General features: G+C 41.1%; 4 protein-coding genes across 30 annotated transcripts in view; 1 reads left to right on the top strand and 3 right to left on the bottom strand.

The window, feature by feature from the left end:
- Nucleotides 1-455: 455 nt before the first annotated feature.
- LOC107273249 (rhythmically expressed gene 5 protein) lies at nt 456-10,576 on the bottom strand. Of its 4 annotated transcripts, XM_025090566.1 has the most exons (12): nt 10,297-10,576; nt 8,626-8,744; nt 8,308-8,527; nt 8,107-8,223; nt 7,768-8,030; nt 6,719-6,769; nt 6,370-6,636; nt 6,004-6,297; nt 4,978-5,845; nt 3,647-3,818; nt 3,163-3,255; nt 1,550-2,025 (listed from the first exon to the last, which is right to left on the bottom strand). In XM_025090566.1, exons 9-12 carry the CDS (start codon nt 5,095-5,097, stop codon nt 1,613-1,615), a joined length of 798 nt encoding a protein of 265 aa, XP_024946334.1. In that variant the 5' UTR covers nt 5,098-5,845; nt 6,004-6,297; nt 6,370-6,636; nt 6,719-6,769; nt 7,768-8,030; nt 8,107-8,223; nt 8,308-8,527; nt 8,626-8,744; nt 10,297-10,576; the 3' UTR covers nt 1,550-1,612. The 4 variants fall into 4 exon arrangements, with proteins under 4 accessions (XP_015606732.1, XP_024946334.1, XP_024946335.1 ...); XM_015751246.2 differs by lacking the exon at nt 10,297-10,576 and having other exon boundaries at nt 456-2,025; nt 8,626-8,746; XM_025090567.1 differs by lacking the exon at nt 8,626-8,744 and having other exon boundaries at nt 10,297-10,555.
- A 2,627-nt stretch (nt 10,577-13,203) lies between these two features.
- Nucleotides 13,204-15,190, bottom strand: LOC107273250 (eukaryotic translation initiation factor 4E type 3). Its single transcript, XM_015751250.2, has 6 exons — nt 14,809-15,190; nt 14,094-14,214; nt 13,898-14,005; nt 13,699-13,821; nt 13,540-13,639; nt 13,204-13,471 (listed from the first exon to the last, which is right to left on the bottom strand). The coding sequence occupies exons 1-6, from the start codon at nt 14,955-14,957 to the stop codon at nt 13,437-13,439; spliced, it is 636 nt and encodes a 211-aa protein (XP_015606736.1). The 5' UTR covers nt 14,958-15,190; the 3' UTR covers nt 13,204-13,436.
- A 521-nt stretch (nt 15,191-15,711) lies between these two features.
- Nucleotides 15,712-18,426, top strand: LOC107273247. Of its 3 annotated transcripts, XR_001539189.2 has the most exons (8): nt 15,716-15,926; nt 16,099-16,264; nt 16,346-16,375; nt 16,457-16,644; nt 16,728-16,922; nt 17,019-17,258; nt 17,327-17,580; nt 18,219-18,426. XR_001539189.2 is itself a non-coding variant. In XM_015751243.2 (7 exons), the coding sequence occupies exons 1-7, from the start codon at nt 15,912-15,914 to the stop codon at nt 17,495-17,497; spliced, it is 1,005 nt and encodes a 334-aa protein (XP_015606729.1). In that variant the 5' UTR covers nt 15,715-15,911; the 3' UTR covers nt 17,498-17,710. The 3 variants fall into 3 exon arrangements, 1 of the variants encoding a protein (XP_015606729.1); XR_003061499.1 differs by lacking the exon at nt 16,346-16,375 and having other exon boundaries at nt 15,712-15,926; XM_015751243.2 differs by lacking the exon at nt 18,219-18,426 and having other exon boundaries at nt 15,715-15,926; nt 17,327-17,710.
- The window catches only part of LOC107273246 (growth hormone secretagogue receptor type 1), a 35,064-nt gene continuing 28,769 nt past the window's right edge, over nt 17,845-24,139 (bottom strand). For 20 of the 22 annotated variants that reach the window (XM_025090550.1, XM_025090548.1, XM_025090549.1 and 17 more), the window contains one exon: nt 20,113-20,824. In XM_025090550.1, the coding sequence (XP_024946318.1) occupies nt 20,113-20,824 (712 nt within the window). Of the gene's footprint in view, nt 20,825-21,285; nt 22,311-24,139 lie in introns of those variants that run through there. The other 2 variants (XM_015751235.2, XM_025090564.1) reach the window with 2 other exon arrangements.

Raw genomic sequence — 24,139 nt, forward strand, 5'->3', positions numbered from 1 at the left:
TCCGGCTCACCGAGTTCTGCGCGACGAACGTGCGCGCACACAATTTTGGACAACTTACAGTATTTCTAAATATGCTTGGCCAGGATTTCCAATTTCTAAGTGTTAATATTTTACTTTATTGATTTAATTAATTATTTTAATGTTCCAAACACCTAATTTATTTACGATTTAGTGGAAAAAGTAGAAAAAGTAGGAAATATAAGGGAGTGAAATGGGCCCCTCCTCGCCCATTTCCGTGAGGTCCTACCTCTCCAGAAGGGAGCTACGACCCCTCCGAGGCCTCACAGGGGACCATGTTCTTTTTTCTTTTAATTGAGGAGAACCCCCGAGTCCTGCGGCTGTCGCGCACAGGACTAGGGGGGAAAAACCTCAGGAAGGAAAGGAAGTCGGGTCGACGGACAAGGAAAACACAAAAAGGGTTTCTTTCTCAAAGTAAGAAAATTATAACCACGTAATAATCAGTTTGAACAATGTAATGTATTTCAGCGATAGGCCTTGTACGCTTCACATGATCTTACAACTATATACAGACTGTTCTACAATTGTGGATCACTTCTCTTTCACAGAAATTACATAAATATGGATGACAGCATAACTATGAGTAATCGTAGAACATGCTGTACAATCGTACTGGGAGATCTGTATAATTTTCCAGGGGGTCTTATTTCTGTCGCGAGCCATAAAAAGATGGCCCTTTAAAATAACTTATTGACACTTGATTATACTGACATCCCAATACGACTAATTATACATATCCATCAATATACATACAACGTATTATATGTACAATGAGGTGCACTAGCGCTAATAATACGAATGGGTTTCATCACAAAGAGGAATATTAGAATAAAAAGTCCTAAGTTTGTTACGCGATCGAGACTCGATAAAGTATTATCAATATGACATACAATTTTTCTGTGACTTAAAACTCACATACGTTTGTATCGCCTTAACTCCGTAATTTATCACAAATCGAATGCGACACGTTGTACCGTAATCGTATTATCGAAACGAGTCACTCGGTATGTCGAATGGGCCTAAATATATAAATCGGTTAAAGTACAATTGCATTGGAAGCACGACGAGGCTCAAAATTAATTATCACACTTCGATTACGGCACGACGTTCGCGATTGTCTTAATCGAGGAAGGCTCGTTGAATTAAAGATGATAAATTAATATATACAATCAGAGGGTTACTATTTACAAAAGTAATACCAGAATCGCCTCTGAACGCGCAATGACGCAGATTACCACGAGCCTCTAACAACATTCAAATAAAAATTATTAGTAGATCTCAAGGAGGAAAGGCCATTACGCGTTCGACGCGACCCTAGTCCCATCTAACGGTGGCAAATAACATTACTGGTGTAAAAGACGTAAAAAGGTATCTAGTTAAATAAATAGGAATGCGCAATGTTACACTTAAGATCTAAGTTCTAAAAAACTTTTGTTTTCATTCATGGAGAGGGCACCACCTAATTTTCATAAGTATTTTTCACTCTGCGACGATGCCCAAACCAATCGTCAATCTTTCACAACGTAATACTGCCCGGAATCCAACGGGACTCCTCGAGGAAGTATCAACGGTCATACATCTGGCCCGTTGTCGCTCAATAGAAACGAATCGAGCGAGCATTGTTTGAGATCTCAGCGATGCGACGATTATCGAACAAAGGATTGTTACGTCTATGAGATCCTCTCGTGGTAGGAATGACACTGGGACGCTGCTGGCCACTTCCGGAAAATAGAGGCTTCTTAGGTACATTCGACTTCCCGTAAAAGAGACTTCCGCTGCTGGCTTCGATCTCCTCGATGGATGGAAGTTTCGAGAACTTCAAGTCGTCGACGTCTTCGTCCCGTGGCAGAGGACGATTCGAGTCACCAGGAACCGGACGACCATCCGGAAAGACTCTGATCACCATTGGTCCCATTAAATAGGGACCGGTGTGCCCCGTGGGCCTCACGTAGTCGCTCACTGGTGCTGATTCTTCGGCAAGGCCATTGTGCTCGCTGCCGGAATTGGCTGGAAATCAAAGTGACATGTTAGACCGTTTATGAAAGTGCACCATGACTTACGACTACGCCTAATCAAAATTACATCGTGACACTCGTGTCATATCCGGCTACTATATTTAGACTAACCCCGCACGTACAATGTATATGGCATACACTATAAGTTGTTTAAGTGAAGGTCTTTCTTTTATGGTAATTCCATGCGAGGTCTTCCTACTTCCGACATGTCGCCCGGCGATTTCAATACAATGCCAATCAAGGACTCCAGCATGTTGTTCTCCTCGCCTCGGAAGTAACGATGGCCATCTTTCAACGACAGACGCGAGACATACGGTACAACAAGAGCAAGACAAGATATCGTTTACAGCAAGACAAGAACTGACAGCCAGAGCCATTATCTTAAGTATGAAGTCTCTACGATTGAGTACGAGCTATTGCCATGTGGGCCAAGGTAGAAATACTTCATTTATTTATTTTTTTTCTATTCTTGAATTATTCTTTAATAATCCAACCAACAAGAAGTACCTCGTGCCGTCGATCAGGCGTAAAGCAGACAGTCTCACTATAATTAGCTCGTTACTTATGCACTGGCGGCCTCCTTCCATCTTTGCAATTACGTCATCTTAAATAATAATTAAGTAAAGAATGCATTTGCCTCGGTGGCCCGCGGACCGAGCTGTTTGCACTTTCGTAGAAAGAAATAAGAAAGAGGCCGCGAGCTGCAATCAAAAGAAAAGTCTCTGTTTGGCTTCTACGGAGAAATTACGACTCTTTCTCTTTGTATTCTCTGGACCGTGACGAAGCCACGTGGCACGAGCGTTAAATGCATCGGCAATATATGGGCCATGGAGAAAATGTGAAAGCCGTCATAGCGCCAAGGAAGCGGCCCGGGAAGACCTTAATGTCCAAAGAGCGTTCGATGGGCCCAAAGAAGAAAGGAGGACCCAAAGAACACCATAATCGAAAGACCTTCCTCGCTCTTCTTGCTTTGTGAAATGCCAGTACAATTTTTTTCCCCCCGTAAAAGGAAACTTCCTCCTGCGGTTCTCGACTTTTTCTTCGTTCCACAACCTGGTGACTTTTCTAGTCTTTTCTTTTGTCACGGTCACTGGATACAAGGATCGTACAGACATCTAGGGATAGTTACCTAGAGGATCTGCATCGTTAGCGTAATAGGAATCCTCTAGATCAGTTCCAATTCTGTTTGCAAAACCGTTGTTCCTCATCATGCCACGCCAAACTGTAAGGAAAAGAAGAAAAAAATAATAATAAAATGCTTAGTTAAATGAAATTCGTAAACAGACAGAAGCAAAAACGTATTTCGCCAAGTGTCACAAAACGGCTCAACATCTACAACCGCCCGTTCACCGTTGTGTATCCAACTGATTTCACGGCAAAGTGCCAACTGGCAGGACACGGCATTTACGCGCGATAGCAGTTGTTTTCAAACGCGATACACACCGGCTCCGAGTTGTAACGCGGCAATTGCATAATCGCAGCACGAACAACGTTCGCTACACGAGCATCGACAAAAATAGATATGCGACAGCTTATTTAAAATCGCCACGTTACCACCCCGGTACTCGATACCATGCAAACGTCCAAAATCTATAGGGTGGGCAGATACTCACTAATCTCTTGTGCGCCACGCTGATAAGGATCCATCTTGTCTAACAGATTCTCATCCATTGTCGCCAGATTACGCAAACCGGATACAAGTAGATTTTTGTTGCAGTCGGGCATCGACGAATCGGCGCAGTAACGCGCCACTTGTCTACTGAACACCCTGTATAGATGACTCATCTGTAAGGGACAAAAACAAGAGGGTAAGTAAAGGCGTCTTCGCAAGTGCGATTTTCAAGTCCTAGAGGAACGGCGGACGTGACGTAAAAATTGCACAAGACTCGAGAGACCAGGAATTGTGGCGACAGGAAGGGAACGGTATAGGAAAAGCGGTGAAGTTAAAAGAGACGAAGGAAAAAAAAAAGCCACGAGATCCTATAGGGTGTGAAGTAAGTCCCGTCTTTACTCAAAATGGTCGCGAGAGAGAAAAGTGGGCCGTACGGTTTATGTACACAAGTCCTGGGTCTGACGCGAATGGAGTTCCCCATTCCAGCGGATCGTAAATTCTATAAGCGTCCGGTGAAACTCGGCAATGTGTAACGTGAACGCGTTACATATGCGCGTCGCGACGCCTTTGCCTACATCACGTATCGCGTTGCGATATAATTTTCACAATAAAACCATCGCGTGGTAACGTCGGGCCCCTTCTTTATGCGCAATTCCACGGGGTGGATCGAGAATTTCTCAATTACGATTTGTTCCTTTGAACTTTATTTTCTCCGTGCCCGAGTCAAGAGGGGGGAAAGACGCGACACAGAGGAAGAATAATAATGAATTATACAGAACGAATCGGAGTGCGGATACGGTAAATGGAGGTAATGTGTAATCGCATTAATTAGAAAGCTCAACTAGACATGGGTGGGCCTCTGTAGTAACCAAATTGCCCGGGAAATATTCAAATAGAGATTATTGATCTATTAGCAAACAATGGACGTAACGTCTATTAATTATTAATGCGATCGCTACACGAAGACGATTATATTGTAATTTGTACTTGTTTATCCGAACGGCACACCCGGTAGTGGGTTATTAGCATGGAATGCTAATAAATATTAAAATAATTAGACTAACTTTTTGTGTATACTATTAGTAAACGTTACATAAATTCTTGCAGGTGAACTTGAATTTGAATAATAAAATTGTACCTATTACAATTTAGCTACGTTCTTGTATTACAGTCATTTCAAAGTATGATTATATAAAGTAGTATTTTACAAATGTGGACTAAATCGATTTACATGGAATTTTAATGTTTCGAAGGGAAAATTAATTATCGAGCGTACTTCAGTCATATACATAAAAGTTGACGAAGCATTGATGTATATTCGTAAATGCTTACTTTCTCGTCCCTGGAGAGAAATTCCCACATGGGAATGGCGGATCCACGAACTTTCGTAATGTCGCAGCACAGAACGAGGATGCTGATGGCGATGAAAATCCCGCAACACCGTACTGCCATTGTTGGCTCCAACAGAACAGTAGCGAAGGAGACGTCGAAAAGTCACACGAATCGATCTTCCTTTGTCCGCCGCTTGATCACTGATACCACGTAGTTCACCGGGTGGTAGAATTAAAAGAAATCCAAGATGTACGTTGTCAAGTATCTTTGTGGTCGATGGTGAAGTTTAATTATTGGACTTGTATAGCAACGCGTGCCTTCAAGCTTTAGCAATGTTGTCGCGCTGTACGAACCAGTCGTCTGAAGCGTTCGCAAAGAACTGGACTCTAGCTGGTAGCCGGTTCGTTATATGCTGACTCCTGGTGATGCTTACGGTTACTGTTAGTGGGACCCCACCATCACGAAGTCCAGACAGACACGGGGCCCGTCAGTGCGTCCTACTACAGTCCCATACACACAACAAATCCATCAAGTGTAAATACGTATTCGGGATCGCAATAAAAAGAAGCACGCCTTCTCCAAACTCATACTGGCCGTCGTGTTTACGTGATGCCAAATCGTCGCGACGCCTCGCTGGTACAGGCCCCCCGTCCTATCACAACAAATGCTCCCAAAGCTTGGAAGCCTACGTCATGGTCCCACGACCGGATCCTCTTCCGCTAATTGGCTGAGACGTTAACTTTTGCCAATAATTCTCACCGACTCGGCGTTATTTTTCATTTCATTCTTTTTTTTTTTTTTCCTCGCAAGGACGTCCCAACGACTTTGAAGCAGCGTGGACCCTCATCCACATCATCTTCGGGCATACCTACGCCAGAAGCACAAATTATATTTCGGTTCATCGCCTATTTTGGATATTCATATTTTTTTTGTTAAATCGTTCCACAAACCACCGATCTTTCACGTACTCGATATTCCTTTTTTTTCATTAGATATTCAACATCGAAATGCACTTTCGGTCTGTACCTTTTCAAGTGTTATCTAAAACTGACGTCATCCAAGAATTCCTCGAGGACGAGTCCTTGGCCGTCAAGTTCGTCGACCTTCGACTACATTCCCTGCAGCACGATGCCCTTTCTTAGTATCCAAGAAATATATTCTCTTGCATGCAACTATCTATACCTATAGTTAGTAATGGCGGCGAGGATGTCGTGCTGCGATCCCGGATATCCCACGATGTAAGGATGCACTTGAACAATTCTGACTCCTCGGTAGCCACCGAGTAAGAGACCGTCCAATTAAGTTAGGTTAAGTATCCCCCTGCACGGAATTAAAACTGCATTAAATAAATGGCAACGATTATGATCGCATACATTTTTTTGGTATAATTACCTTACACGTAATCGAACTGACTCATCCTGAATTCGCTGAGTAACTTCAGGTATGTTTACGTACAAATACAGGTTACGTCGGAGGGTCCTTAATCACGATCATGGAATTTCATTTGGGCCTTATTACTCTTCTGATTATTATGATGAGCAATCGTGCCAACGGGTCGACCAGCACGTATACATACTTATTTACCAGTCACTCGAGCGTGCCTACGGCCAATGCACTCACGACGCTCTCTCTCTCGAGTTCTCGTCCTGGCTGAGCGCTCTGAACAACAATAACAACAACCACCACCTTTATTATTATTATGCCTGTCATGATGATGATAACGGAAAGGATTGCTGCTCACCTAGAAAGATCTGGAATGCTTCCCATTAGGAGAAACGGAGACGAATGAGATCTGAAAAACAACAATGATTAATTGTCAATTAAAGAAGATGGCCGTTTGGAATATAAACGTTACAAATTGTTCAGGTTAATTTAAATTTTTGACACTGTCAACGGTTGACGTATTGAATTGTCGTTGGTACACTTGTTAAATTTTACCTTCGAGATTCTTACAAGTTTGCTCTGTGGACCAGTTGGACATTTCATGAGTGAAAATAAAAAAAAAACCAAGAACGCGCCAAGGGTCAGATTGTATCTTGAAAGTGTCGAGTTAAGTTTCTGTGGGTTCTTAACCTCGAAATATTTGTATGGCCGGTACGGTATGTTTATACGAACAGATTTTACATATTGCGTAACTGTCAGATTTCACCGCTCGATCGTCTATCTCCTAAGTTGATAGAAAGACCTTCTTTCTTTCTTGTCTTATTCCATTTCTGGATTCCGCGTTGAGAATCGTACGGGGTGAAATTTATTTTACACCAAGTAAATATTGCGTGTTACTAATGGGAAGGTCGAGCACGCTTATGCCGATAAATTTCAACGATTATGCCAAGATGATTATTTTCTTCATCTCATGCACTGTGCGTATATATATATATATATATATTACAACAGATATGATCGAAAAGTCACGCGATAAAAGGAACATTTAAAAAACGTGAGTCCAGAGCTGTGAGAATTAACGGTACAAAAACACCATAACGGAAAGACTTGAAGCGAGAAAATCTTAAAACCAATCTTGAAACGATAGTTTCACCATGATAACACAGTGCTACTATGGCATAGTAGAATAACGGTTGGCAACCATTACTGTAAGTCGGTACTATCAATATTCTTATTAGCCCAAGAGAAAGCAGACAAATGTATAGTAAATAGATCATCGTTGCTAATACGATCTGGTGCTATTATATTGGTCATGTTTGTCAGACTGCTAATTTTGTTCGTCGTAATCGATCCTCACGTATGATTAAATCATAATCGACTGTCGTAAGAATTAAAATGGATACTGACCACGCATCCCCATTTCTACCCAAGCACCAACTGGTATTTTTGCTCCTGACAAAATGTCAGGGCGGCGTCGCCAAAAACTTGATCTTCGATTTGCGTCAGAGATAACCTCTAGATCAACCGATACATCTCTGTTGTATACCCCCGTGACTCTGGGCCATTCTCCCACTCGATAAATGCCTTTGCTTTCTAGGCAAACGGCCCGAAAACACGGACGCGCCATGGGTGGGCAGTCGGTGGTTATAATATCGAAGAATTCAGTAAGTCTGAAAGAGAAGAACAAAAATATATAATCGTCGAGGTAAACAGACTGTGCCAATGGAATGTTTTTTTTTTTTCTACCGATTTCTCATTATGAAGTTCAACGACTAATGACTAGTCAGCGATGAACTTAACCCACGTCAATGGGGTAGGCGTCGGATAATCTCCGATTTTGGGATGTTTGAATGATTTTGACTCCTGAAAAAAAAAAAGAAATTTTTCTATGGATCATCTTGCGATTATTGGTTCTACATGCATACCGATCATTTTAGGTTCGACTACCGAAAAAGGAGCTCGTGCGTCAGAGTCTGGCGACGTGGGTTGATTTGAACTATGAAATTTTTATTTCTTGCCCTTATCGGGGTGTCTTCCATTTATAATTATTTAATCGATGGTGTCTGTGAACCGGCGCCAATCTATGATCAATTGACTCATCTCGGAGTTCTGGATAGTTTATGGTCAGTAGCGCACACGACTGGTAAGGATGAGTGGACTGAATATCCTGAAAGAACAATAGTATGAATTAATTATTTAAACAATGACAAAAATTAAAATTAATTTAATTAATCATTTATTTCGCTTTCTATGGGAGCGACCTACGTAGTTCATCTTCTGGATAGGATTTATAATAAATCAATTTGGAGGGCTGGGTCATATTGCAAACAAAAATTAAAATCTTCATTCTTTGCTGAATTCAGGATCAATTTAATTGCCGTCATCTATAAGATAATTAAAGATCGAATTAAAAAATGACTAAATACATGAATATCGATACTATTATAATTAATTAGCCAATGTAATCAATGCTGTTTTTTTTAATTGGCAAAATTCATTTCCTGTTTATTGATTAACAATCTATTGATACACGTAAACCTAATTTATGTAAATTATCCAACAGAACTGTACCTCCTAATGTAATCAGTTATTACCACGAACTATGCTCTATCAATCATATTTCATTTTAGTGAATAAACAACAGACCCGAATCCTCGAGTATAGCAAAATACGTGAATAAATATGATTGATTTATGATCCGCGATCGATTATACATCAATGACAAAGAATTACAGTCGCAAAAATACTTATGCAACGTTTAATATATATGTATATTAAATAATGATTTTTGAGCCTGCTGAAATTTTCGCGCCTTTTGCGAACATACCTATATATGACATTGCGCAAGCTTCTTCATAATATGTAAAGTAGCAAAGGAGTTATAATCCGAAGGAAGATTCTTCTAAATATGTAAAGCGAAAAAAAAAAATTGAAAAATTCCCGTCCTTGCGATAATCGTCATATCATTTTTGTTACTTACATTTTTTTAATGCCTCCTTTGTCATCATTAAACTCAAGAGAGACATTCCGATAGTCGAAAAAGTCCTGGAATTTCGCGTCTCAAATAACTCAGTGGTTCTCTAAGAATTCTTGTTTTTAATTGACAATTTTTCAGAATTATTACGAATCATAATTTACAGAAGAGTCATAACAGTGTAGCCGATAGATGCAAGTCACTCGATGACTCGATCCGTGTACATTAGAAGCGTCGCGTGTAAAATTCACATACAAATTCCAAGCGGCTTTCACCACGCGTGAGAAACACCAGTAATTTCGGAATGCTGAGAACGTCGGTACGATTGACGTCACAAATCCAATTGAAGGAGTAACGTATGTACAAGCCCTATTCAACAGTAACCACACGACGTTACCTGACGTTAAGAAGCTGGATAACTATCCAACAAGAAAACCGCGTTTGATTAGCAAAAATTGTCAGTTGGATAAAAAAGAAAAGGAAATGTTAATCGAAACATGGACTGGATGTCATTATGTCATCGTAAAACGGCAAGGCCCTGGCAAGGACGCCTAGCGTCATCTACGTAACACCAGTGGGAACCCTGAGACGTGTAATAGCTATGATGGATGAGGCATTAAAAGAAAGAGAAAAAAAAATATTTAAAAACACACCCTAACCACAGTGAAATGGCAGACGAAGAAAGCTCAAAGATGCCTGACGTAAGTGTCGTTGGAATGTGTAAAAACATTTTACGACCGGTCCGACGTAAAACATGAGTTTGACGACGCGCGGGAATCCCGTCTTTAATTTTTCTGCTTTCACGCACGACGTCCCCGTTTTCTCACTCGACAATCGCATAATAATTCACAGTGGCATTTTTGTTATTTGATTATCGAATTAATCCAGTCGTAGATCCGGTCGACGCTGTCCTGATCAATTACGTGACTAACCTAACCTAACTGCGTATCTACACAACTCACCAATTGTATGCACAGGATAATTGCCGAGTCATATCCGCTCTATTCAGTCGTCCATAATGGGATGAGCAAATCGCCAAAATTTACGAGTGACATTGCTGCCTCGTTGCTAATAAGTGTCAAATTCCACGACGCTGAAGATGGACGGTTCGTCGACGAACGTTCAATTAGTCCGTCCGTTAGTCATAGAGTTTGAGAGAAACCAGTGACGAGCAACCAGATTACGTTTTTATGACTACGGTGAAACATGGCTAGAAGCCAAATAAAGCCTTAAGGACAGACTACTTCGAAGAGGATTTCAAAGAGGGAACTGACAGTCGCTGGGATAATCGCTATTGCCGTCAAGTAGAATGTGACATCATTTTTTCGTATCTTCTTACAATATGGCGTCAGCAACTTATTACATCCTAAAGGCGCATCCGCATGTTCCTGATACCATAACCGTTAGACGACGGGTTGTCCTCATCGAGTAGGAATTTTTATTTTCTAATCAGATTATAGCTATTAATTTTTTGGCTTATTTTAACGAGCTAGTTATTTTCGGTTGGCGATGGCGGTTCTTTTTCTTTATGTGTATTTATATTCGTACACGGGAATTCTCAAGGGATTATTACTGCGTGATATGGTGTTTTAACGTGTGCCGGTGTAGCGGAGCATCTTGAGAATAAGGTCAATGCCATTTACAATGAGATTTGTGTATGGTATAATATTTTCGTCGCGACGTCCCAAACGAATGAGATGAAAAAGATGGAACCTCCTTGCCTCAGTGGGTCAAGAGGAATCTCTTGTTTTCAATCAGTGTTAAATCTCATGGCGTCTTATTCGACAGACGGATCCCTGACCGAAATTGATCAACGACCACGAGATGAAGGATTACATGACGTGGCTCGTGTCACTCGCCTGAAGAATGTTATTGTCGTGTCAAAGAAATAAGACGTAGGACATTTGTACGTGTTACTAAGTGACGTTTATTGAAAAATAGGAAAATCATGCACGGCGTACAAATTCGTATGAAGAAAAAAACATGAGAATCGAAATATTCTTGTTACGTGTTTTACATTGTTGTTACGATTTGCACTAAATTATGTATACGCTGCAATGATTCATCTACTGTGATACTGGAGACGGATCTGTGCAATTTCCGAAATGCGGTCCTGTCGTAATTTAATACTGTTTACCAGATACCAGATTCCTGAATAAAAATCTGTTTTGATTTCTGCGGAATTCGCCTACTGACGTCAATCCGTTTAAAACCAGGATGCCATAAAATGTTAACACGGCGCCGTCCGGCTAGGTATTCCCGATTTTATTGCGAAAAGATTAATCGTTCGACTGCCGACGAAGGCGTTCCTGCATTTGGCCTATTGCAATTTGTGAGTGGACCGCGCGGAACATCTTTAAATGGATTTTTAAGCTTGTGTATACGTTTGTGTGCGTCTTGCGAAATACGATTTTTGGAAAAATCACGGCGGGACGTTATTAACGCCTGACAGCAATTATTTCAATTTTTTTTTTCTACACTCATCGCATCGACTCGTTCGCGATTATGCAAATGGCGCTCGACATGTAACCTTCGACCGAGTTGAGTATCGCTTTGAACCGGTGAAGGACTTGCACAATAAAAATGGCTATCGAGAGAGACAAGAGATTGTATAGAAAAAAAAATATATATATATTTGCCTATTCATTGTCCAACTGTGATCGATCGATTGTTCGTGTTCTCTTGTGTTTCACCTTCTTCCGGCGATTAAGATTATCTGGTTATGATCTTCCGGTCTCCGTCAGTCGATATCCGGGTCAAAAACGCACCGACGTCCTTCTTAAGGATGTTTAATGAAATTTCGTGGATCGACCAGTCTGGCTAATTTTTGTCACCATTAAAAGTCACTCACTAATTATCTCGTCGACGGGTTTACAATTTTCGCGTTAAAAAACAACAAATCCTATACTGCTGCGGAATTTTGTCGAATAAGCAAGTCGTTAATCACTCGTTTTGTCAAAGGCTCGGCGCCATTGCCTTCCTATGGTTGATCGGCCGACGATCGTCTTCATGGAAATTCTTACTCGACCCGACGACCTTGTCACCGCGAAGATGACCTCAAGGACGCTGTTGGACTTGTATCGGCCTTGCCGAGGTTTTCTTGTGAATCGCGAATACCGTTTTACTCTTGTACTGGATTCTAACCCCATCCTATAATAACCGCATAATATTATGTGAAGAAGGTTAGCGAACCATGTATTACGTGGCGTAATTTCCACGGTAGAGGCGCCGATGGAAGAAGCAATGGCTAATTAGAATTGCAGAGTCACAGGGGGAATAAAATAATGAATTATTTATCGCACTCTCATTTGAATAGGCGATCAAAAAGCGTTGTACTTCGGCGCCAAGGTGGCGCGACACCGATCTCGGAATTCCAGGCATTCGGCAAAAACCTGGTCGATTAATCAACCGGTAGCATTATTCGTGGATGCGATTATAGTGTGCGGGAGATGAATTTATATTTTACAGGAAAACCATTGGTACTATCCGCTTGCGTTTCCAAGAATCTTTTGTATTTAAAGTAATTTATCTGAGTATAATTGGTTGTAACAATAAAAAAAATGGAAGATTCTGTAAGTTTGTTCCTAAATGGTCTTATATATCTGTTGGTAACGTTCATTTGTGCTTTTGCCGGCAGTAGGTAAGATATTCGTTATCATTTGCGCACTGACAATCATAAATATTATATCACGTCTCTAGAAGAAATATCGCGCGAGACAGAAGGTATCTACGTTACAGCGCTCCTATTTAAATACACCAACTTAGTACATTATAAATTTTCATAAATTAGCCCTCTTTTCGGTAGAGAAAGAGGGAGGGAAGAAATTGGAATCTTTTAAAAAAATTTCTAAACGAAAGAAAACGGCGGATCCTAATCGTAAGTATAAAAATATATTTATTGTTTCGAAAGTAGATATTCAATGCCAAAAGGAAATAGTTTAAAAACCGGCGCTAGTTACATGATAAAAGAATGTAATAAGCTATACAAATTTACATTTCACAAGCATAAAATATAGAGTACCATCGTATCGAGCAGTCGTCATAACAGTTTACGGACAATTAGACATTTTTAATCACACAACCTCGTGCGTCCTCTAGAAAATTAACGGCGACCATACGCATGGTGCGACTGATGAGCTGTAAACGAATAACCCAGTAAAGATAATCTGAAAATAATAAATTGCCACAACCACAAGAAAACTCACGCTTATAAAATTCTGCTGGGAAAACAACATGAGGTAGGAGTCTATGTATCTTTTGTAGCACCGTAGCCTTTGCTGCTAAGTCAGCATTAACGTTCCACACCTGAAAATGCATTAGTACAAAATTCCTACTAATCTAAATACAAATCAATCAACTAATACCTGGATCAGGTCATCCCTGTCTCTAATTGACACAGTCACTCCACATATCTCATCCCCTTCAGCAACGCTATCAATGAATTGTTCACCAATGGCTGCCAGCACTACTTCTTTCCAAACTTCAGCCTAAAGGATTGGGTAACGCCATTTTTATACCAATGAAGGATATCAATCAATTCTCTTGACTGACAATGGAACTCACTGTGTCGCTCTTATGGCACTTCAATCTCCAGGTGCCACCGTGTTGATTCACAGGTTCCTCCCACATGGGATACCTGTCATCCCTCATCAGATGATAGCTGTATCTAACCTATGATAATATTAGAACGATTCAAATAATTGAAATACCAAACATGTATCCTTATATCACACAAAACTATGCATCACTCTATACCCACCTGTATGTCAGCAGCATTAGGAATATTATTGAAAACCGCCCAAAAACTTTGCACGGTATTCACCGTATAAATTTTCTTCAGATTCTCCTTATACTCCTCGGCGGTCGTACCTGAAATTGCCCTGCGACACAGGTTACAAGTAAAACAAATTAGCACGGCATTCAGACTGAAACAAACTATACACTGATACGAGAGAGGTCAACAACGGTCAATATGACGCAAGCGATTATCATTCCACATATTATCAACAGATGACGATCAAATTCCCATCACCATAATAAACAAATTGTCACCAGACAAATACGTAAAAATTTTTCGAGAAACACATTTGCACCGCAATAACAATTATTTCTACGTACAAATTGATTCCTTCAATGAAAGAAGCTGCGCTTGGTCAATGATTATCTTGCAAGATTAAACGCCGTTGAGATAACAGACGAAACTTCGAGTAAATAATAGAAATTATACGTTCGGTATACGACATGAGTATAATTAGCAATAAAACTGTATTTTCCCGTGCAACAATTTTTCTAGGTTATTGCAACGATTTACGTTTCGTTTACGTAAATAGTTCCTGACAAGATTATGTGTCACTGACATATTTCACTGATGTCAAAGTCGCTGAACGTCAGAGAGACCATAAACAGTACTTAATAATGAGCGGCTTTCAAAGTTCATCTTCGTTGAATAGTATCTTTTATACTGACTGACTTACCTATCAAGCCAAAAGGTCCAGGAGGACTGCAGAGGTGTTCCCGAGGAGTCGTGCTCTTTGATGCTCTCGACGGTTGTTTCCGAGAATATTGGAGATTTGGATAAATCGATCGGCGGACCTTCCTTTGACTCGCACTTTGCCGCAGCCATGTTGAAACGACACTCGATCCGATACGAAGATCACCGACGTTAAGAATCATGTGACCAACGAAACTATGACTCGTAACAGCTTACACTAGCAATATGTGCTTGCCACTGTCATTATCATTCTCGTGTAGTAAATCTTGTCTGATTTATGACTGACAAATAAAAGCATATCGCCGTTTTTTTGTGACCAAAATAATAGACCGATTGTTGATAGTTAGATCAAACAGTAGGAATAAATAGTACGAGCGGCAGACCTCTAGTTGGAGCCACAGTCAAAAAACATTATGGCAGCCATATTGAATCATTCGTAAATTCGAGAAAATAAATGTATCCAAGTACGAAGAATAATGAATAAATGAATTTCAAGGATATAAATTGAAGATATTAACAAAAATTATAACATCGGCAGAAAAAAAAGTTTCGTTTAGTTACGAAATAATTTCTTGGTATGGCGACGTGCAGTGATAACGTCAGTCGGTAACTGATATATATGTTACAAGTGGGAAATACTAAAATTTATATTAGGAGAGCTTGATAAAAACAGACATGAGATCATTATTGTTTGCCAGAACGAATAGACAGATTTCTCGGTTATATCATAAGTATTAATTCACAGGGTAATTAGTTTCCATTATAGTACAAGCATACCACGATTCTCTATCTGTCGAAATACAGAGAACTAATCATGCGCCCACATACAACTACGTGTATACCTATGGCAATGTTAATATTGGCCACTCAACCGGAGTGAGGGTACTGACACGCTGGTGGGGGAGCTTAAACTATAATAATACCGAATCTATAAGACATTCAAGCCACCAAGAAGAGTCGTCTTCAATCGTGCGTGAACTCTTCTCAGAATGTTGAAGATATAACACGTTATTAATTATTAATTAGAAATATGTGAAAATCGTGATATTTTGTTAGTTATTAAAAACATATATATACTGAGGATCCATGGAAATGTTTAAGGTATGAACAATTTTTTCATGACACATCTAGAATACGTTGACCTTACAGTTTGCACGTGGCTTTCTCGGCTGACACTTCTATAGGTTGCAGATATATGTATGTGTATACATAAAATATTTTTATTAAAGAACAACAGATTTAATGTACTTTCCGTTGCATCTTTTATTCATAGGAAATATCACAGATAACCCAAAGGTTCGTGTGCCGACAGAAATGGACGTTAATGCTTTGCCTCCTCTTTGCTTTAATAATTGTTCCTACTGTAACGCACTTTCTAAAATGGCCGTCCCCCGGTGACACGGATATGGACAACGTTCCACAGGAGCTTTACGAGGATGGTAAGGAAATCTAAAATTCTAGTTAGCAAGTAGGATAATTTGCCAACTGATATTGATCCTCATCATCGGATCTTTCTCTAGTTTTTCGCAGATGGTATAATCTTACCGACGGTTAGTAAATGAAACTCACGAGTGAGTGGCTACGGGTTAATTTTAATGAAGGCAGTATCAAAGGATCCTATTCTTGAACAGGTGAGAAACATTGGTACAACCTGAAGAATGATATCAAGTGGGACGATGTGGATTTACTGCGCGAGGTCAAACGGAATTGGATCATTCAGGAATACGATGCTGCGAAACCGTACTCGCTCAACGATCCTTACCTCAATGACACCTCGATGGGCCAAGCCCAGATGATACGTGAGATCTTTCAAGAGAAGGTGAATCTAAATGTCATACCGTTGATAGTTAATAACGAACATGAAGACGCCAGAGTCTAGGGCGATATCGGGTTGCGTTTCAGAAGGGCGGATTCTTCGTCGAATGTGGCGCTTATGACGGAGAAACGCGTAGTAACACTCTTAATCTTGAGAGATTTTATAATTGGACAGGTCTTCTCATCGAGGCTGATCCAATTAACTTTACGAAAATGCTGATAAAGAACAGGAAGGCTTGGCTGACACCATCTTGTCTGAGCATCGAACCTCGTCCGATGGTGGTAAATTATTAATAACAATGAAAATCGTCAAAAGCTTAAATACGATGCTTGATAATGATTTTCTTTTAATTCTATTTTTATACATGATTATCCTAGGCGAATTTTCTAATGGCCAAGAACATTGGACGACTTCATGATCCTGAGCATTCCGAGGAAGGCATTGAGAACACGGCGGACGTTGCGCATACCGGTACCCATGTCAAAGTTCAGTGCTTTCCACTTGCGACCTACGCCGCGGCGCTAGATGTCACCACTATAGATTATTTCAGTCTTGACATTGAAGGCAATGAGATGGAGGTCCTAGAAACGATACCATTTGATCGTCTGGATATCAAGGTGAGCCCCGAAATGCAGGAATTATTATCAAATGAGATTTTACGTTTTCTTTCCCATTTTCCTTTCAGACTCTCTCGGTCGAGTATGTTCACGGCAAGAAGGATCGCGACTATATGATTAATTTCATGAAGAAGCGTGGATACCACGTGTACAATTTTGTCGAACGCGATGACAACCTCGCTAATGACGTCATCTTCGTTAAAAACACTCTACCCAACAGTCCATTACACGAATTGTAGAAATTACCTCAGTCAGAAAAATGATGCCATTAACAAAGAAATAATTCTGCTCGGCTTAGAAGCGATTCCGTTTCTTAATATTGGTTAGTGAGAATTAAATATGATCTATAAAATGATCTATATAAATATATCAATGTTCTTAATACGTTGAACTAAGATATAATTTATCAATGCATATTGCATTATGATAATATACTATTTTACGTACCTGCAGCATTTCTAAAATTGTATCTCTGTAAAACTCTCTTCCTCGAATCAATTTCATTATTTTTCTCATAGATCATTGTCCTCTTTCTTTTTCTCAATAATTCATCACATTCTCAATCATCAGCCATAGAAACACTCTATTCGTACATTAAAATATATTTACAAGACTTCACGCACCCTCCAAGGGCTCTTTTTATCAGTAGTGATACTATACGTAACGATGATACTCGCAATATTATAGTGGCAATAAGTATAGCAACGATAACATTAAATAGTATGCACAGTGTTACAATAATAATGATAACAACAACAATAATAATAATGGTAGCACTAATCAATATTTCCTACAAGTAGTAAAATAATTCGAATCTCGTAAAAGTCTATATCCTCGTGAGTAAATACGTATGAATGTAACTGAGGCACGTATATCTGTAGCGTCATATTGTTTTAAATACTTATCTCTGTTTGCTTGATAATAATTATATATACTTTTGTTATTTTTCTTTCCTTTCAGAAACTAAGCGTGAATTAATTACCATGAGTATTTTGGAACAAAAGAGACTTGGCTTTCGGTGAAATTCATCACCTTTCCGCGTTAGCAAAACGGGGTATAAGAAAGGACAAAGGAAGTGGAGGGATGGAATTAGATAAAATAAAGCAAAACTCCGTGGAAACGAAAAGAATGTAACGACAAAGATAAAGAGACATATTTTACCGTCGAATGGACGTTTCTGGAATGATTTTTTTTTTCGACTAATTAACGTCCCCAATCAGTTCACACTTATTGCTTCGCCATGAGCAATTACCTCGGTCGGCGTGATTATTAAAATATGGCGTCGTTTCGATTCGAGTGAAAACTTGTCGAAAATTTTCATTGACAAAAATGACTTAACCTCTCACCGACACTCTTCCACGACCCTTCATCTTTCACCCCTTCAAGGGGAGTCACTCTTAACTTCCAGTACAATTAATTATACACCAATCACACGCCTCCGACATTCAACAAAGAACATTACAGCGTTACTGCCGTTTGTCAATTTTCGCGTTTTCTTTTTACATTTTTTTTTTCTTTTAATTTTCTTACACTTAATTACCAGTAATATCGACCTTCAAGCGCACGCTTCGACAAGACAGGTAGATAATGGCACTGCGACACAAAAGTTGCAGCCTTTTCGAACACGGAATAATTACGTCATTTTATAGGAACAATTGTAGGTTAGGTTAGATATTTACACTCGATAACCACGCGAAACGATACGGACAGTGTGAAGAAGCAAAAAATATATATATAGGTATCACGATCAGTCTACAGGATGTACAAAAAGTAGTAGTAATCTCGACGTTATTGACTTTAAAAGTAACTTAATGTAATTTCGAATATTTTATGTCGCAGTCTGATAAAAGATTCTCAACGCCATATTGTTCATCGTGGTTTTTTTTTCTTATACTAGAAATGTCTTTGTTGCAGTATACATTCCCTTCGTATAGTACACACCTTATACCTATGATTTTGAGTAAATTTCCTGGACTGTCCAAAGGCGTCTTATCGCCCTACCGATGATTCCCGACTAGAAAGAACGTCCAGGAATGAGGTGTTCTCAAACATGCACAGATTCATACACATATATTCTCTCGCTCTTTCAGTCACTCACTCAACAGACACTCTCTTTCTCTCTGGTACCCAGGAAAATGGCACGGACATGTATCACTGCCTTTCCCACGATCCCCTGTTTACCCTTTGTCGCTCGAGCGACGGACAATTTTTCCACTAGATAAAATTTCCATTTTCGTGGGGAACGAAAAGTCACCCGATTTGCATTCCCTTTGTACTTGTTTTGCCGATCGTTTAAGTCCCGTCACCGTGCCCCCCGTGGTGGCATATCGTGACTTCCACAGGTCGAGTCGCGAAAATAAGGGAGGACCACCCTTGTTCTCCGGCCTATCTCTAACCCTTTAGCGCAATTTCATCGTGGTATAAATTAAAGTAAACTACTTCGCGCCCCATTCGAATGCCTCTAAATGAGAGTATTCGTCTTACTAGTATATCTTCTCTATAGGAGAAGTCGAACCCACCCCTAACTGGCCCCCGAAACAGTCGAATATATTTTGATAATTAGCTGCTAGTTCATTTCCGGTGGAACCATCGAAAATCCCGACTAGGACGAACGTGACTGATCGTTTGTACAGAACAAGGATTTTCGATGATACCTTAGAGACCGGAAGTCTACTAAATCTAAGTTTAACAATCTCTTCAGCTGGCCCCCGCAGAGAAGAAGCAGTCCTGACGTCTGGCCAATCTTCATCCAGTTCACGGCTTACTCTATAACGTTCAATTGGACTGCCGACGGTCTTGGCTCGGACAGGTCCAGCAACTCCTGGGTACGATGATCGTCGGCAGTCTGCTAGTCTCAGACGAAGCTCTCCTGTTTCTTGCCGATGATACTTCCGGTGACAGCAGTCAGTAACGACAGCTTGAGCTGCTTCTCGGACGGCACATTCGGCAGCTTCATGCTGCAGCTCTTGTTGCTGCTGCTTCGTCTCCAGAAGTCCGACTGATTGGTACTGCAGTTGGTCGAGCCGGTAGTGTAGGTCCCTGTTCTACCGTAACTCTTCTTTCTCTTGGTATTGCCCAATCCACAGAGCCTCAGGAAGCCCTCGCGGAACTTGGTGGACATCAGGTTGTACAGGATTGGATTAATGGCGGAATTCAGATAGACCATCGTGCGACAGAAGTAAAGAAGACAGTAGTGCGTGTTTATCCCCATATCGAGAATGGTTTTAGGGGTCGCCATGATGATCCACAGCGTGAACGCCCTGAATGGTAACAGACAGATGAAGAAGCTCAGTACTACCGTACCAAGCATCAGCACCACCTGCTTCCGGTATTTCAATAAATTATTAGCTGGTCCTCTGCTGATTGCCGGATTGGCCATCAGGTGCCGCGCGATCACAGTGTACAGGGCGACCAGGATGAACAGTGGCAGGATGAAGAAGACGATGATGGTCGTCAGGAAGAAGCCGACTGTCCAGTCGCTGGTGTCCACCCTCATCTGGCATACCGGAACCATGGAATCGCCAATGTACTCCGCCATCCTGTAGTCCGATATCAGGAGAATTGGACTGTGGGCAAAATTTGTTTTTTCATTTTCAAGGACATCCATTGTTTTTGATAAATTTTCAAAATTTTATTATCTCAATCTCGAGAACAAAACACATGTAAATTTATTTTCTCTCTACAGCACAAGATCCATTTTGGATATTATGTTTTCTTTTTTCTGTCTCTCCCTCCTATATCCCCTTTCGGCCTAGAGCTATATTTTCTTACGTCCGCAAGCGACGAATGTTTGCTTAGCAAAAACACAAAGGCGCATTTCTATGTGGAAGTCCGCTCGAGTCTATTGGGAAATGTTTACTGGATAAACTGTCAGGACTGACACTATGGAGACGCGAGGACGGTCTGCCGTCAAGCAACGAGGACGCGTTACCGATCGGTTAAATATATCATATTTGATAACACATAGACGTATGCCTGTGTTACCGTGTGAAAAGAGCATAAGGAATTGTTTCTATCACTCTGACTCTCAGCTGCAATTTATTTATTTGAATTTCGACGTCGTTCGCGAGATACACAAATAAATTTAGGCGACATAAAATATCGTGCGAGTAGCCACTCTTTTTAAAAATCACAATAATTAGGCGCCTATAGGCATTAATTAACAACGAGGGTAACGCAGAGACTAATAAAATTGCTAGGTAATACTGTGAGTTACATGGAGAAATTTTGAACGTTCTCGATACCGGAAGCCAACGATCCGATCATCCGTCGATTTTACATAAGAATATCATACGCTCCAACCGATCTTCGTTGTCGGCGCCATATTGGAAAAATCGTCATCGGATCGTTTGTCTTCCACAATGCCACATAAATATTCTAGTCTTTTTTTCCTCCCCCAACAACAAATTCATCCCGAACCCCCGTTGCAGTCTCTACAGGAAGATCTCTTGCTGGTCCTTCCTGGTCATCCTGCGCGAAATCCTCGTGGAGGTCAGCGTGCTCCGGAAGGTACCGCGATCGTGACCACGTCTCCTGGCGAATCCGCAGAGCCTGAGGAATCCTATCCTGAATCGGGTGCTCATCAGGTTGTACAGTATGGGATTGACCGCGCTGTTCAGGTAGAACATGATCCGCGAGAAGTAGAGGACGTTGTAGTAGGCTTCGGAGTGTCGGGTGACCTTGTCGGCAGGTATCAGCACGACGTAGAGGGTCAGCATGTGAAAGGGCGTCAGACATATGAAGAAGCTGAAGACGACGGTGAGGAGCATCATGACGACCTGGCGACGTGACCGGATGTGCTGGGACTCGCTGGTACTTGCAGTTGCCGAGTCGCGCACCAGATGGCGCACGATGATCGAGTAAAGCACCAGAAGGATGAGCAGGGGCAGGAAGAAGAAGAAGAAGAAGACCAGGATCAGGAAGAAGGACATGGTGGCCAAGGTTTTCACCTCTGCCAGGCATGTTGGCACCACTGTTGAGTTCCCTTGTGTTTCCAAATAGTTCGTGTTGTTTGTCCAGTATTCTTCGTACTGCGTGATCCAGATTATTGGACTGCAATCAACCAAAAGTGGATACAGTGCTTCTCGTTTAAATTTTTCGCCACCCTGATTGCCGATGAGATTTCTTACGTGGGTTCCCCAAGGCAATGTAGAGACAACATTTTTTTTTTTGTTTTTTTTTTAGTACAACAACAAAATCGAACGTAGCTGTGAGACTACGTTGCTTCGTGACCCAGAGACTTTTACCGATGTGCAGATAATTTTTTTTCTGTCACGGAGAGACTGGTCCCGTCTGGTTGGCTGCAGTTCAATAATTTGAGTATCGTCACTGTGCACTTTTTCTCTTTGGAAGACTTTAACGATCATTCTGGTGTTTCCTGAATTTGACGTTTAAACAAAATTTATTTCCCTTACGTATATACGCCACAGATCGCCGGTTACGTAATGGCGCATTGTTTATGCGTAATTCGCGAACAAATATTTTTCATGAATTTAATATGCCGGACTTTTTCGGATTTTATTAGGACGGTCCATCTTCCAAAAATGCACTGTGCATTCACCGGACCGCAGAGGGTGGGTCACCACCGCCATCATCCCCCTACTGTCTGCGCTTCCATTGTACTGTATGAGTCGTGTGTGTATGCATATGTAATATAAGGAACGTGACGTAATGTGTGTGCATTAACATAAAATATGAATTCGCGACGACGACGGAGGGCGGAGGGCGTCGCGACGCACATTTTGACAATATTAAACTGCAACCAACGAAGGTTATGTCTCTCCGAAAAATATGGCGGATGACGTAAAGGGTGCCGAACAAAAATTCTTCCATAAGGACAAACCCAGAGGCACGTTCTAGAAGGTTTGATCGTGTCCCTGAGAAGTCACTCGAAAAAAAAAAAAATAAGAGAACAAGCCAAATGAAAAGTTCCGAAAAAAAAAAACAAAACAGAAAAGAAAGCAAAATCAGAAAAAAGAAAATTGCACGCGGCATACAAAAATAAAAAAAAAGAAACAGCGAGCGATCGGAACAAGAAATAATAAAAGCCGAGAGTGGGATCGGGGGGGGGGAGGTGAGTGAAAAAAAAGCGAGAATTCAAAAAGGCAAAAAAAGCGTATCGTATGCGTGTGCGTGTGCGCAAGCGAGTCCAAAAAAAAAATGGCACTCACGTATCCGCGCAACGTGTGGCTCTTTTCGTTGGCGGGCGAGGGGGTGGTTAACGAGTATCTCGGAAAACGAAAAGAAAATATATAAAAAAAAAAAATGAAAAAAAAAAACCGTTCCAATCCTCTTTCTCCACCGTGATGCATAATGCAAACAGGTTGAACATATCATACACGTATGCACGTGAGTGCTGATATTGATACCAGAAGACCACCCACTCACCCACCTGGGTACGGAGAGGGGGTAGCAAAAAAAGGCACAATCCTTCACCATCAGCCAGGAATATTTTTCCAACGATCCTCTCGTGCCCGACTATCGATACGTATAAATTGGTATAAAAAAGAAGAGGGCGAGGGGGGAGGGAAAAAAGGGGTTGAAAACGTCCAGGACGTCGATTCGTCCCGATTAACTGAAGTAGCCGATGATGGCCCTAAGGGAGGTCTGATTCTCCGTTAAGAGTATATCCGCGGCAGCTACCCCCTGCAACCAACCCTTAGCTGTCAAGTAATCTAGCTGACGCTACCATCGTCGATGGTCACGGACAGGGGATGGCGGGGCCCAGACCCCCCCGGTGTTAAAAGTTATGCACATATTTCTTGGGCGCGTCGCTGCAAAAAGCCATTGGTGCCAGGGGGTAAGTGATTGATTGGATCGGTCCGATCCAATGATGTATCCTCGCGGCATATTAAAAAGTTATGAATCTCAAAGGTGGGAGG

This window comes from Cephus cinctus, unplaced genomic scaffold, assembly GCF_000341935.2.
Source record: "Cephus cinctus unplaced genomic scaffold, Ccin1 Ccin1_scaffold1550, whole genome shotgun sequence".
Classification (NCBI taxonomy): Eukaryota; Metazoa; Arthropoda; class Insecta; order Hymenoptera; family Cephidae; genus Cephus; species Cephus cinctus.

Coding starts and splice junctions, on each gene's coding strand:
- LOC107273247 (XM_015751243.2), top strand. Junction 16,265..16,345: donor ACAGGAGCTTTACGAGGATG/GTAAGGAAATCT, acceptor ATCTTTCTCTAG/TTTTTCGCAGATGGTATAAT. Junction 16,645..16,727: donor GTGAGATCTTTCAAGAGAAG/GTGAATCTAAAT, acceptor GTTGCGTTTCAG/AAGGGCGGATTCTTCGTCGA.
- LOC107273250 (XM_015751250.2), bottom strand. CDS start 14,957: ATGGCTGCGGCAAAGTGCGAGTCAAAGGAAGGTCCGCCGATCGATTTA. Junction 14,215..14,808: donor TGGACCTTTTGGCTTGATAG/GTAAGTCAGTCA, acceptor CCTGTGTCGCAG/GGCAATTTCAGGTACGACCG. Junction 14,006..14,093: donor CTAATGCTGCTGACATACAG/GTGGGTATAGAG, acceptor ATATTATCATAG/GTTAGATACAGCTATCATCT.
- LOC107273249 (XM_015751246.2), bottom strand. CDS start 5,097: ATGGCAGTACGGTGTTGCGGGATTTTCATCGCCATCAGCATCCTCGTT. Junction 3,819..4,977: donor TTCTCTCCAGGGACGAGAAA/GTAAGCATTTAC, acceptor TGTCCCTTACAG/ATGAGTCATCTATACAGGGT. Junction 2,026..3,162: donor TAACGATGCAGATCCTCTAG/GTAACTATCCCT, acceptor TTTGATTTCCAG/CCAATTCCGGCAGCGAGCAC.